The sequence below is a fragment of the Cyprinus carpio genome, chromosome A2, assembly GCF_018340385.1.
Source record: "Cyprinus carpio isolate SPL01 chromosome A2, ASM1834038v1, whole genome shotgun sequence".
NCBI classification, from domain to species: domain Eukaryota; kingdom Metazoa; phylum Chordata; class Actinopteri; order Cypriniformes; family Cyprinidae; genus Cyprinus; species Cyprinus carpio.
The window spans coordinates 21,931,707-21,945,166 of NC_056573.1; the positions used below are offsets into that span (position 1 = coordinate 21,931,707).

Sequence of the window (13,460 nt, forward strand, 5' to 3'; positions counted from 1 at the left end):
TGACAATTTGTTGACAGACAAAGTGCCTTATTTTTTAACGTTTGACAACCTCTTTTGCAGCATAATCATGAAATGTGCCTGTTTTAACTCTAAAGCAAATAAGAAATCTTTCAACTGCATTTTCAAACATTTTACTATCCATAAACGTTAGATCATATACAGTATTCTTAATTTACGCGCTAGCAAACAGAAGCAGCGTTCACCAGAGGTAGTAACCATAGCAACAAGAGTCGCTCGACATGTATCATTTGCTACATCTAAACTATATACTTATTCACATGGTTATTCACTCATCTGCATCCCTGATTCAGGTCATTCTTTCAGTGCACACAAAAACACACAAGGGATCAGATTTTTTTTATTGACATTTTTCTGAAATTATTTCAACTTGAGATTTTTCTTTTTACAGGACATTTTACAGAAAACCAAAGTTAGCTAGGTTAAAGATAAAATAAAAGTAAAAAATAATTAGACTTTTTAATGGATTTTGAAGAAAGAATGGTTACCTAGACCTGTACCAATACAGGTGCAAAATACATACAACATGGGAATTGCCCAATATTTAAACACAGTTTAATGGCAGGTACCATGTGGCTGCTCGACATTTACTCTGAGATGCATAAAAAGCATCTGTCTGTAGGCTAACAAACATATTTCCCACAAGCCCTCACAATTCTATAGCTTTTTCTGGCATTCCCAATGAGAGCCCCTCTCTGGTTTGGGGAAGACATGCATAGACATGAAGACTTGAACTGAAAAACATAATATCCTGTGAGACTGAGATGTTTATTGTACTTTGGCTTGACTTTTCACCTGAATATGAGTTCAGTACAATCTCAGTATTTCATAATTTATTTCTCTCTCAAAAACTTCCAAAATCTTTTCTGCCCTCATTGCATCACTTCCCGCAGCCTCAGCACACCAACACCCTGATGGTAAACACTGTAGAAGCACTGAAGAAACAACCACATGAATTCTGCCATGTCAGTCAAATGAAAGTGCAGAAATATTATTAAACATCATTACACTCTATTACATTTCTGCATCCAACACACAAACAGTCCCAGGGTGCTGCTGCACAGCTTGTCATTACTAACGATGACGTGACGAATGTTGCTGCACTGTTGTTTTGTTCCCCAAACATGTTGACAGGTTACAGACACATCATCAGACTAAAAATATACACATGCAAAGGCATGAAAAACATGCATCTATCGTAGTCAGCAGAGAGCTAGCTAAATGAACTTAAATTTTTTGCATTGTTGTCTTTGCGACAATACGGCCGAATGAAAACGTTTTCTCCTGTGGGCAGCGGGGGGCAGGAGAGAGCACTGGGGTTTTCTTACGAGTACAAACAGGGAATGATAAGAGGTGGTGGTGGATGAGCATTCATGACATTTAGAGGAGGATTAGAGAGATATGAAGTTAAACTCGGGATGTAGCGATGGGCCTAACTAATGACATGTGTGGAGATGGTCAGGGAAAAAGTGCAACCATAGGAGCCGGCTCTCATTGGACAGTTGTTTAAATACTGGACAGAAGAGAGACAGATAGTTCTCCAGTTACAAGTGAGTGTTAAAATACCCAGCTGTTTGTCAGACAACAGCTTATGTGAACAGACGTGAGAATTTGACTTAGAGTATCAAGTAACTCTCACAGCGTGTGTTTGAGTGTCTCTGCCAACAGTATCGACGTCATTTTGGGTATTTCAGTCACTGCAGTCAGAGCAAAAACACGTTACAACTCTAAGTCAAATTTGAATTTCTGTCACAAACCTATTGGGATAGCACTTAAAATTGCTTGATGGGACACATGAGATGACGCCATGAGTGTTAGTGTGTGTTGGATGAAATATGAACAAATTTTATGTGACTGTAATGAAATTTTAAATGTGAGGAGGTGTGTGTGTGTGTGTGTGTGTGTGTGTGTGTGTGTGTGTGATTCCATGTCTAAAAAATCTTAGCTCTCAGTAAAAGAAGGATGGAGAGGAAGGCTACTTTAGGGGGCCAGCCTACAGGAAGTGATGTAATAGCACCAGTATATCAGATGACAAGAATGGTGAAAGTATAAATGCAAAAGTAGAAAAAAAGACAAAAAGGTGTCAGAAATGCTATAAGGAAGAGAGATTAGAGAATAGGAAGACCAAAGACAGACAAAAACAGAGCGACAGGCAGTAAAACAGAGAAAAATAGAAAGAGAGGGAGGGAATGAGAAAAAAAGACAGTTAATATAAAGTTTCCGAAATCATTTTTTAACAAGAGTACAAAGTGTGAAAAGTGTGCAGCTCAGATTGTGTTCTTGTATAAGATTGCATGTGTGTGCAGAGAGAGAAAGCGAGAGAGAGAGAGAGAGATGGCAGAGCTTTCTGTCACTTAACAAGAGGAAATCTTCACCATTCTGCCATGATTACAGCTCTCACAAACTGTCAGTGTGCATGTAATGGACAGCCCCTCAGCTCTGGGTTTTGTTGTGAATGTGTGATTTTTTATTTTTATTTTTTATAAAAAAAAAATACTGTGTCCTAACCAGGTGCAACACGACAACTTTCAGGCGACAAGTAATTTGTCTGACCTCCCTGAAAACAAAAACTGAGCGCATTTTCACAGAACAGATGTACAATATACAACTAGAGTGGGGTTCAAAAGTCCACTCTGAAAATATGGGATTTGATCTCATTTAAACCTGGAGAAATCCCAGAAGGTTTTAGGATTTAGGACTTTAAATAAGGACTTAAAATGCTGTACTATTTGTTGTTTAATAAAAAAAGAAACATTGTACACGTGAATTCCTTTATACAGTAAAATGTTCTTACTTCCACTTTAGCTCAAGATGCTGTTTGGATCATCTCAAATCATGCTGGAAAACACGATTATCAAGTAGTTCAAGCAGCTCGAATGCTGCTGTTATTAAAGCAAAAGAAGCATAAATCAAATACAACAGACTCTAAAATTCATATAAATTTTTTAATTCATTTTTTAATCATATTTTCACTCAAATTGTTAAGCTGATTATATAATTTCTAATTTAAATATATATTAAAATAGAAAAATTTAGAATAGAAACCTGAACATAAAGCTGAACATAAAGACAAAACCAAAGCAACACAATTTATATCTAATTATAATATATATTATATATATATTACAATAACAGCTGCAACAAAATTCATAGAGATTGCATTTGTTGCTTGTAGTTTGTAGATTTATCGTGCCGCACCTAGATTGGACACAGTATTTATTTATTTATTTTTTGAACCACACATTTTATTTAATTGGAAGTAAAATGAGACAAACTTCACCCCTCTCCTGTCCTCCTGTTTTTAAAGATTCATCTTTCACTCCTCGCCTCCAAAAATCTCCACCACCCCCTCTTTTCATACCCGTCTCTTTCACTTGAGAGTGATTTTGCGCGTGAGTTTAGAAAAGAACGCGGCGGGACTCGTTTTAGTTTGCCCTCCCTCTCTCTCCTGTTTAGTGAGCTCTAGCTCAATGGTCATAAGAACCCTGTCCTGCCTGCCCATCCCCGCTGCCTCTTCCTGGGCTTGGGTCTGGGTGGAGGAGGCCCCGCTCAGGAGCTCTAGCTCTCTGCTCCACAATCCCTATTTCTTCTCCCTGCGAGACTCCTGTTTCTTCTTCTCTGATGCTGCCGCCTTCAGCTTGACCGGATCCGTCACAGCCAAAACCTGGAAAGAGAGACGGAGTGTGGAGAGGGAAGGAGTGAGTCACTACGGGAGGAAAGAGAGAGAGAGAGACAGAGAGAGAGAGAGAGAGAGAGAGGAATAGAAAGAAAGCAAGAAGGTAAAAGAGAGAGGGGTGAAGAAAAAAGAAGGGCTTGTGGGTTAGGTGGGAATGGTCAGATGAGTTTAACGGATATGAGGAACCAGAATAAGGGAGGTAGTTTCATTACAGAAGAGAAGAAGAAGAAAAAGAGAGTGAAATGCTAAACGAGTGGTTAGAAGGAGATGAACACCAGGGGAACTTTCGGTTTCTGGAAAGGGAGGACAAAACAGGAAGTGGCCAGTTAGGGAGTGATAGCGTGACATCACAGCACCTAGATAAAAGAATATTTATACAGCTGACCTTTGACCCCTTGGGATGCTGAAACATGTTTGATTATCTTTTGTTTTTTTTTTTCATAAAGAAGGTTCACTTCAGTTCTGTCAGAAACCTGAAATGGTGCTGCACTATGTATCTCAATTAAAGGTGAAGTGAATACATTTTCCAAATAAAATACTTTACTTTAACCCAGTTTTACATTAAGTAGGCTTTTTGAAAAGAGAGACATTACATTATGAGTTTATGGCAGGATGTCCGATTTGTCAAAAGCATAAAAGGTGGTAGGTGGGTTTTGGAAAGAGACTGTCAAAAATAACGCCAGTACTTTAGCAATAATAGCATCATTGTTTTTACAGTTCCATCTGACACTACTAGTAGTGCAGAAATTCAGCACTTCACCTTTAAAGGAATGTTTTGGCATAAATACAAGTTAAATTGAAATATCACAGATTTTAACTTGTTTTTACCCCCAAAATATTCGTGTACGTTTTTTGTGATGTTAAATATAGAAATATGTATCTGTTACTGTTACTTATCTTATCTTTTGTAATCTAAATACTCAAGTAAAACTATGCAGCAAGTTTCTGCTATGGGATTTTAAAGTCCTGAGATCTTAGTCTGCAATTCAGTTCACTGGATATTGGAGGGTAGACTGGGTTTACTGACAGAACCAAAGAAAATAAAGAAGTGAAAGAGAAAGAGTGAAGCTGACAGGAGACGCACACAGAGGAGCACAGATAGAGGAGTGTATACTGAAACCGATGACAGAAAGAAAGAAGAAAGAACATAAACAACACAAGACTGGAAATCTGCTAGTTTGATCCTGTAAGAGATGAGATGAGTACAAGGAAGGCAGTGGCTTGATTGTACGTGATAAAATATATGATTAAAGCAGATACATGATTCAGAATGACAGCATTTTACTGTTCACCTGTGGAGAGAACAGAGGACAGCAGGAAGGGAGGGGACGAGACAGCTAGAGGAGAAAAATCAGTGATATGGAGGAAGTAATGGAAGGATAATGGCATGGAAAAGTGCACAGAAGAGCCAGAGAAACCCAAAGAGACAGAGAAAGAAGAGTAAATTGGTATGTAAATGAATGGCACGTTAGCACAGAAAAAGATGTATGAGCTCCATTTGACTGCCAGCTCAATGGCACTGATGTGCTGCTCCCTAAGTCCACACACAGGACCATAGGGAAGAGGCCAGAGTGATATAGTGTATTCTTAAATCTGGACCACAAATCAGTTTTCATTTTCTGCACTGGTTTAACCTTTAAAGGATTGTTACACTGTAGCCTAATGTATATAACTCTCCACATTACTTGTTGCATACAATTGCAGTATACTGTATGTGGCAAAAACAAACTTGTTGCTTGTATCTTTCAAAAAATTTAGTTTTGGCACCAGTGCTATATCCCAAATCTCCCCTGCTTCTATTTTTGATGAGGCACAGCTACTCTGGTCTAGACATGTACTGTATTACAAGTATGTTTACATGCATTGCGAATGAGGCTTCATAAACTGGCATGCAGACAGGAGCACAAACACTGAGGTAGATGTAGCTTTAATTGGAGTTTTGACTTTCATGAACCTGACATTTCTTTAGTGCTTTTTTGTATCATTATGTTTATTATATTTATTTTTTATATTTATTTATTACTATTTTATTTTACATTTTTTAATATTACAGTTTAATTTATTATATTTATTATTACTAAAAAAGTATAATTATATATATTTTTTTTATCTGGTAGCCTTATTTAAGCCTAATATAGGCAAGGCAAGGCAAGTTTATATATATAGCACTTTTCATACACAATGGTAATTCAAAGTGCTTTACATAAAAGGAAGTAAAATAATCTCAAATGTTTGGAATAATTAAGATTTTTTTTTATGTTTTTGAAAGAAAAAAAAATCTTAGGCTCACCAAGGCTGCATTTATTTGAATTTTTTTAAAGTATGTTTTTAAATGAAATTTTATTCCTGTGATGGCAAAGCTGAATTTTCAGCAGCAATTACCACAAACCACACTAACACATTAACCTTCAGAAAAAAAAATAATATCAAGAAATAGTGCTCAGTTATTTCTGGTGCATACATTATTAATAGTGGTTCTTATTATCACTGGAAACAGCTTTTGCTGCTTAATATTTTTTGTGGAATATTTTTTCCCCTCAGGATTATTTGATAAATAGAAAGTTAAAAAGAACAGCACTTATTTGAAATAGATCTTATAACATTGTAAATGTCTTTACTGTCACTTTTGATCAATTTAATGTGCCTTTGCTAAATAAAAGTATTAGTTAATTTAAAAAATAATAATCTTACTTACCTCAAACTTTCAAATAATGTATCACAGTTTCCAAAAGATTAAGCAGAACAACTATTTTCAACACTGATAATAATAAGAAATATTTCTTGAGCACCAAATCTGCATATAAGAATGATTTCTGAATGATCATGTGATACTGAAAACTGGAGTAATGATGCTGAAAATTCAGGTTTGCATCACAGGAATAAATTCTATTTTAAAATATATTAGAACAATAGAAAATAGTTATTTTAAAGTGTAAAAATATTTAACAATATTACAATTTTTACTGTATTTTTGATCAAATAAATTCCTCCTTGGTGAGCATAAGAGACTTTCAAAACAAAAAAATCTTAAATATTAAAAACTTTTGACTGGTAATGTGTGGAAATTTACTGACTTGACTTATTTTAAAAAAGACCTTGGTCAAAACTAACCACAGACAAAAGAGGGGGAGACCACTGGAGGACAGGAGGTCTTTAAAGAAATGAGCAAGCATGTGTGTATGTGAATATGTGCTTGTGTGTGTTTATGTGCATATTTAAGGTGGATGCAGGTGAGCACTTGCCTGTTTTTGCTGTGATCCTTCTTTTCCTTTGCCTTTCTTGCCATGTTTACTAGGGGGACAAAAATACAAAAAATGCATGAACATTGTGGCCATCTGGTTGAACGAGGACTCAACTTGTTATGTAATTGTCCTATAGTCTCAGCCTCAGATGGACCACCCTCAAACTATTCACAAGAGAGTAAGGGTACTTTTTTTAATAGAAATTGTTGAACAGTTGTTCAAGGTTGATCCAACAAGCACTTTAAAAGCACTAAAGAAGAACTATTAACTAGATTTGAAAAAGTTTGTATTTTACAAGTAGAAGAGTATATTGAGTTACTGTACATTGATACTTAATATTTATGGACAAACTATAACTATAATGGACAGGCACATGAAAACAAAACAAAACAGTGGCTGGTTACTCAAATGTCACTCTTCCTGTCTAAGTGTGAAGATCTTGGTAAAATAGTTGTGCTTTTAGTCCGGCTATGCAAGAATAGGTGACTTAGTAATCCCCAGTTTGGTTGGGGGTTCTGTCAATGCCTTGCTCATGGCATGTGTGTTTTTGTGTGAGTGTGTGAGTGGTGGGGATCTGGGCTGTGTCGTGGTAAGCGTATGTGTGTGAACAGGAGCATGTGTGTCAAGGCCAGGCAGAGGGTCAGGTCGGGCTTGAGGAAGCAGATGCTCCCAGACTGACCTCATGCTCAAGCTGAACACTCGTCTGGCGACCAGGAAACGCATCAGATAGTAAATTGCCACAATGAGGATCAGCAGTCCCAAAACTACACCAATAATGGCCCCTGTTACCACACCAGCCTGGACTGGAACTGAGAGAAAAATAGAGAATATAAAGTGAGAAGTGTTGAGGACTGCAGATTAAAGAGCTCCTGTACAGTTTTACTGATCTATTAGTTGCATTATGTTTTTTCCTTAATGCACCTGTTTTATGTGGTGTGGATTTTTACAGACATGACTATATTACTGAAAAATCACTCCAAACAACATCAATCAATGTCCACCTGGAAATGTTCTCATTTTTTCCTCCCAACCAAGCCGGCATATCCCACTAAAACTGCACTGAGAAGTTAAATTTACTGTTTAAAAGGGACACAAAGAGGAAAATCAAAAACACATGTGCAAAAAAGCATTTATTTGATGAATTAGGCTCTGTGTGAGGCATTTGGATTCAACAATGGCTATTTTTCACTGAAATTGTACTCTCAGAAAAAAAATTTAAGCCACACAAGAAACCACTCGGGTCTCTACTTTACTGTTATTTTGTACTTCCATTAGCAGCAAACTTTCATCTTCTGCCATATGGTCTCCTAGATTTTGTATTCCACCCTGGAATAAGATGGGCCTAAAGGCAAAAAGCAGTCTTGATAGTAATTGCAGCATGAGGCGAAAGCAAATGAGGAACCCAAATAGTTATCTTTTGTAAGGTGTTTCTCTGCAAAGAAGCCATTTTTGTTTTTTAAAATCATTTTTTATTAGTCGATGAAGACAAAAATGTTCATAGTGATCTGTTACCCTTCTCAAACACCAGCAGTCGAACGCTGGACGGGCGGCCGACAATGTCAGGTGGGTTCTTGGCATCGCAGGTGAAGGTTCCGTTGTCTGAGAAGTCGAGGTTCTTGATCAGGATAGAACCATCACGGCGACTGGGGTTCCCCACAAATTCCAGACGGTCCCGGAATGGGCCTTTGTTATCCACGTAGGCAGCTCCACCTCCGTAGTGGAAAATCTAAATAATGATAGAAAGCTGTTATCATCCTATATCTTATCATAAAATGTAAAACTACTTACGATTATATATATGATATGATTATATCAAATGCATCAATTAAAAAGAAAGCAGAGAATCTTCACAGCAAAACTAGTGTAAAATGTGATTTTACAGATATATAATTTTTGATCAGATTTACTGATAAACTAATTTACAAATCAAATGATGTCATGCTATTCGATTCAATCTGTTCCACTGCATAGCAAAAATAGATTTTGAACTACTGGAATTTCCTGTGTGAACAAGAATCCAGAAATATATACAGCCGGTTGGCCAACTTAAAGACTTGCACGGTAAAAAGAACTACACTCATAAGAACCTAATTGTCACGTTTATGGTGTGTTTTTGTTTTGTTTTCCCTATGTTTCCATGCCCTTATTTGGTCTTACCCATTCCTGTCCTAATTGTTTTCAACTGTCCACTATCCTCATCACCTGTCTGCCCCTCGTTATCTGTCCTATTTGAGTTCTAGCCCGTTCTGTTCTTCCTTGTCTGGAAATGTTCATGTTCACCCTTTGCTATGTGTGTTTTTCTTTTTCCTTGGACATTATTAAAGACCTTAAGTTTGCATTTTAATCTGCGTCTCCTCGCTCCGTGCTCCTCACAGTAGCATGACCCATGACAGAATTCCAGACCGACAGAGAGTTAGCGGCGCCCCTTCTCTCGTCTTTTGTTTATTGTTTTAATAGTCTATTGGTTTTTTTCCCGTTCGTTTCTTCCCACTCATATGGAGGAACGAGTGAGGTTCATCGCTGTGGCTCAGGCGAATCCCAACCCGATCGTCTACACGAGGGCGTTTGTGCTTTCGCCCTCGCCAGCCCCCTTGAGGGGGAAACCCTCTTGACGCTGTTCTGGCTCGGGATGACTTACCATCAACCCATGGATCTCCCAGACACCACCAACCTCGACTGGAAGGAAGCAGTCATCCGGTGTCTGGAGATTCTCCGATCCCAATCCGGAACCCCTCCGCTGGCCGCTCCCAAGTCAAGCCGTTGTCAACCCCACGCCATGGTCCTCTCAAGCCCGCCGGCCGCCCAATTCACCCGTAACCCGGCTCCTCGAAAGTGCCTTGCTGTGCCTGCTCCTCCAGAGCACCCTCCAGTGCCAACTCCCCGTAAGCGCTTCCCAGTCCCTGAATCTAGCCCACTGAGCCCAGAGAGGGTTCCAGCCCCCGAGTTTAGCCCAGTGAGGGCCCCTGTCCGCGTGTTTAGCCCAAAGAAGGTTCCAGTCCCTGAATCCCCTCCAGAGGGCCCTCAAGTGGCCGCTCCACCAGAGCACCCCCCCCCCCTCTGAATTTCCCCAAAGAAAATTTTGGAGGGGGGCCATATCCCCGTGGCCGAGCCGGCAAAGGTCACGGAGGATCCACCATGGCCTCCTGAGTCACCTGCTCCACCACGGCAACCAGCCTCCAGGACCGCCCCCCGCGGGACGTGCCTTTCAGGAGGGGGGAGTGATGTCACATTTATGGCCTGTTTTCGTTTTGTTTTCCCTGTGTTTCCATGCCCTTATTTGGTCCTTCCCGTTCCTGTCCTAATTGTTTCCAGGTGTTGTTATTTAGTTCTCCTCACAGTAGCATAACCCATGACACTAACGTTTCTGGTAATGGTAATTATCTCTACAAACCACACAGACACATGGATATTATTCCCAAGGGGAGGGCATGTTTTCATACAGATATGAGTTACACTACCAGTGCAAACCCCTTTTAACAGGTTTAGGGAAATGCAATCACACAACATTAATAATATGAAGCTTCATGCTGTAGTTGTAAATTATTAAAAACATGTGAAACTAAAGTAGCTGCTCTAAAGCAACCACTGCCATTTAAATTTTCCTTTTCAGATATTCTAGAATATAGACTACAATAAGGCATCCAGTCAAATAAAGTTATGTGATGCAAAAAATATTACTCTTTTGATCTGGTTAAAATGGGTAAAGAAAAGAGAAGCCTGGAGATCCTGCCAAATATCTCTTATGTGTTCCATGCCATGGTACGCTATATGGGTTTAGTTAACAGATTGAGTTAATAAAAAAAAAACATTTTTGGGTAAACTATTGCTTTAAATAATTTCTTACACATAACATTAGAGTAGAAAAGGTGTAAGGTGTGTCTGCATGTGTGTTTCTACGCACTGAGATGCCTTCTTTCGCCCCATCTGGACGGTACTGCCACGAGAAGGTTACATCTGGAGAAGTCCATTGCCAAGAGAAGAAAGAGCAGGAGAGTCTGACATCTGAGCCCACCAGCGCATGTCTCTCCCAGCTTGTGTACACAACAATAGCTGTGATCTGAGAGGCTGGAGCATACAAACACACAGAGTGAGGAAAATTAGCCTACATGGAGACACAAATCTTAAAAATGAATAAAACCATAATATTAGAGATGTGAAATGCAAATAATAAAATATAAAAAAACATCTCAAGAGCGTCTTTGAAGCTTAAAAAAAGTCAGCAATTTGTCACTTAAGATTTCTTTTAAATGATGGTCACAGAAATAAATTCAATATAATTAATGTATTGTTAATATATTCTACAGAATGAGCATTTCAAGTACACGTTAAAAAGTATTACAAAAGCTCAAAATCATTTAATAGACAGCTGATACAAAATAAACCTTGACCCAGCACATTAACAAGAAAAAATGCTTGTTTTTGTAATGTCATTGATACTGCAGTTTATTCCCGTTGATATTTTTGCGCATTTAAAAAAAAAAAAAAAAAAAAAAATTTAAAATTAAAAAATGAAAAAAAAAAACTAAATACCTTTATATAACTAAAAGAATGAAATGTTCTATTTAAATCAGAAAACAGCAGTTAAAATTAAGGAAAGATCCTCTCTATTCTGACTGTGTGATCAGTCCTTTCTGATCTACTGCATCTCTCAAACCTGGCCAGTTTTGAACTGGTAAGCGACAGGTGCACAAACCACAGGTGAGTCTGAACGAATCATTCTCTCATACTGTACAGATGCTGTATGAGAATAAGAAGGACTTCTGCACATTTTCTGGTTAGCTTCAAAGTTAGTTTGTTTGCTTTGTTGATACAAAATGATGAAATGCAAGATGGATGAAACGTATTTACCTATGCCCAAGAGCACCACGGACGTCAGTGCCAGTACAGACAGCATGATATCCCTCCGATCTCCCCGCAGATCAGTATATGAGGGGTTCCGAGAGAGTGAGGGATGGAGAAAGGAGACGAGATAGAGGGAAGAAGGGAATGAGACCAGAGGGCATCAAGATGAGACTATTCAGTCCTGGACTTTATACCCAACCACACCCAAAAGTTAAGCCCCGCCTCCACCACCTCATTATCTCTTGCCTTCTCTTTGGCCCCGTCCCTGACACAATAGTCTCTCTCGCTCCCTCTCTCTGTCTCCTTCAAAAGACTGTCTATGAACACGATTTAGAAAGGACTAGTGATACAATAACCTGAGAATGAATCCTCTCTCTTACTCTCCAACCAGTTAATAAAAGCATCGCAGCATCTGTTTGACAAGGAAAGTTCAAATTTGAAGGACAAAGACACTGCAGCAATAAAGACAATCTCTAAGTGAGTAAGATTATGTTTGGAATTCACTGTGTGTGTATCTGTGGTTTAATACTCTGATACCTCCCTTCTTCTTATGCTTTCACGGTTGAGTGCTGTTTGTCTGTAATCCTTCCTCTCTTATGCTGATGATTCGGCTCTATAAACAAAACATACCCTGAGAAGCCGCTGGTCTGAAACCACAATGAGCTGCAGGTCTTTTCCATCTGACCTGTCCTGACCTGGTCACTATCTGCCTGCCACTCACATTCACCGTAACAGGAAGGACGATGGATAGAAAGGTGACGGGTGTAATTTATGTGCCGCCAGCATCAAAAAATAATGTAATATTGTTTTCAAACAGGTTTCCTGACCATTCCCCTGTCTGCCATTATTCGGGCCAAGCAGGTTTTCATGCCCCAAATTCAACACAAATGGTTGAGCCAATGTTGCCAGAGTAATGTTTTGATGTGCCATGCTGTTTACACTATTGGAGGAATCAACCTCCCATAATTTGCATATTAAACTGGACCAACACTTCATCTTTAACCCTATAAAGCCTACTGTATTATATTTTATATATGAATCTCTAAGACCTCTAAATTATCAGCATGATTAAAGCTTTGAACACAATCTACTACATGCCTTCTGTCATTTGATTAATAGTTTATACTTTTTTTAATAAGTAAAATGGTTTCTAGTAGGCTATAACTTTTATACATATATATATATATATATATATATATATATATATATATATATATATATATATATATATATATATATATATATATAAAACATCTGCAAACAACACCAAATTGCAAATTTATGAAAAAATGTCAGTGTTTCTTCCCTCCTTAAGTATGAGCTTTTATATTATATGAGCCATAAAAGCCTGATGTATCAAATATGATTAAAAAAAAAATCATAAAAAAAATTTATGTATCAAAACATTTAAACATCTTATATATTTTTGTCTTTTAAAATGTCCCGTTAATATGCAAGGCTTTACATATTTAAAGGTATAGTTCACCCAAAAATTTAAATTCTGTAATTATTTACTCACCATAATGTTGTTTTAGTTACAATTTACTTCCATTTTATAGAAAGAAAAAAAAAGTTCTCAAAATATCTTCTTTCGTTTATCACATAAAACAAAAAGTCATATTTGGAATGACATAACAGTGAATAAATTATTACATATTTTCATTTTTGCAATTATATTTATG

General features: G+C 37.9%; 1 protein-coding gene across 4 annotated transcripts; it reads right to left on the reverse strand.

Annotated features, from left to right (window-relative positions):
* Positions 1–342: 342 nt before the first annotated feature.
* On the reverse strand, positions 343–11,952 carry LOC109111185 (myelin protein P0). Of its 4 annotated transcripts, none has more exons than XM_042778604.1 (6): positions 11,785–11,952; positions 10,838–11,001; positions 8,449–8,662; positions 7,616–7,745; positions 6,937–6,985; positions 343–3,682 (listed from the first exon to the last, which is right to left on the reverse strand). In XM_042778604.1, the coding sequence occupies exons 1-6, from the start codon at positions 11,828–11,830 to the stop codon at positions 3,599–3,601; spliced, it is 687 nt and encodes a 228-aa protein (XP_042634538.1). In that variant the 5' UTR covers positions 11,831–11,952; the 3' UTR covers positions 343–3,598. The 4 variants fall into 4 exon arrangements, with proteins under 4 accessions (XP_042634538.1, XP_042634551.1, XP_042634557.1 ...); XM_042778617.1 differs by having other exon boundaries at positions 343–2,011; positions 11,785–11,951; XM_042778623.1 differs by having other exon boundaries at positions 343–2,110; positions 11,785–11,951.
* Between the last annotated feature and the right edge of the window lie 1,508 nt (positions 11,953–13,460).

What these genes read in the sequence shown, in the direction of transcription:
- LOC109111185 (XM_042778604.1), bottom strand. Translation starts at nt 11,830, where the DNA reads ATGCTGTCTGTACTGGCACTGACGTCCGTGGTGCTCTTGGGCATAG. An exon ending in GTGTTCAGCTTGAGCATGAG is followed by an intron (nt 6,986 to 7,615) that starts GTCAGTCTGGGA and finishes TTGTCCCCCTAG; the next exon opens with TAAACATGGCAAGAAAGGCA. An exon ending in AAGGATCACAGCAAAAACAG is followed by an intron (nt 3,683 to 6,936) that starts GCAAGTGCTCAC and finishes CTCTCTTTCCAG; the next exon opens with GTTTTGGCTGTGACGGATCC.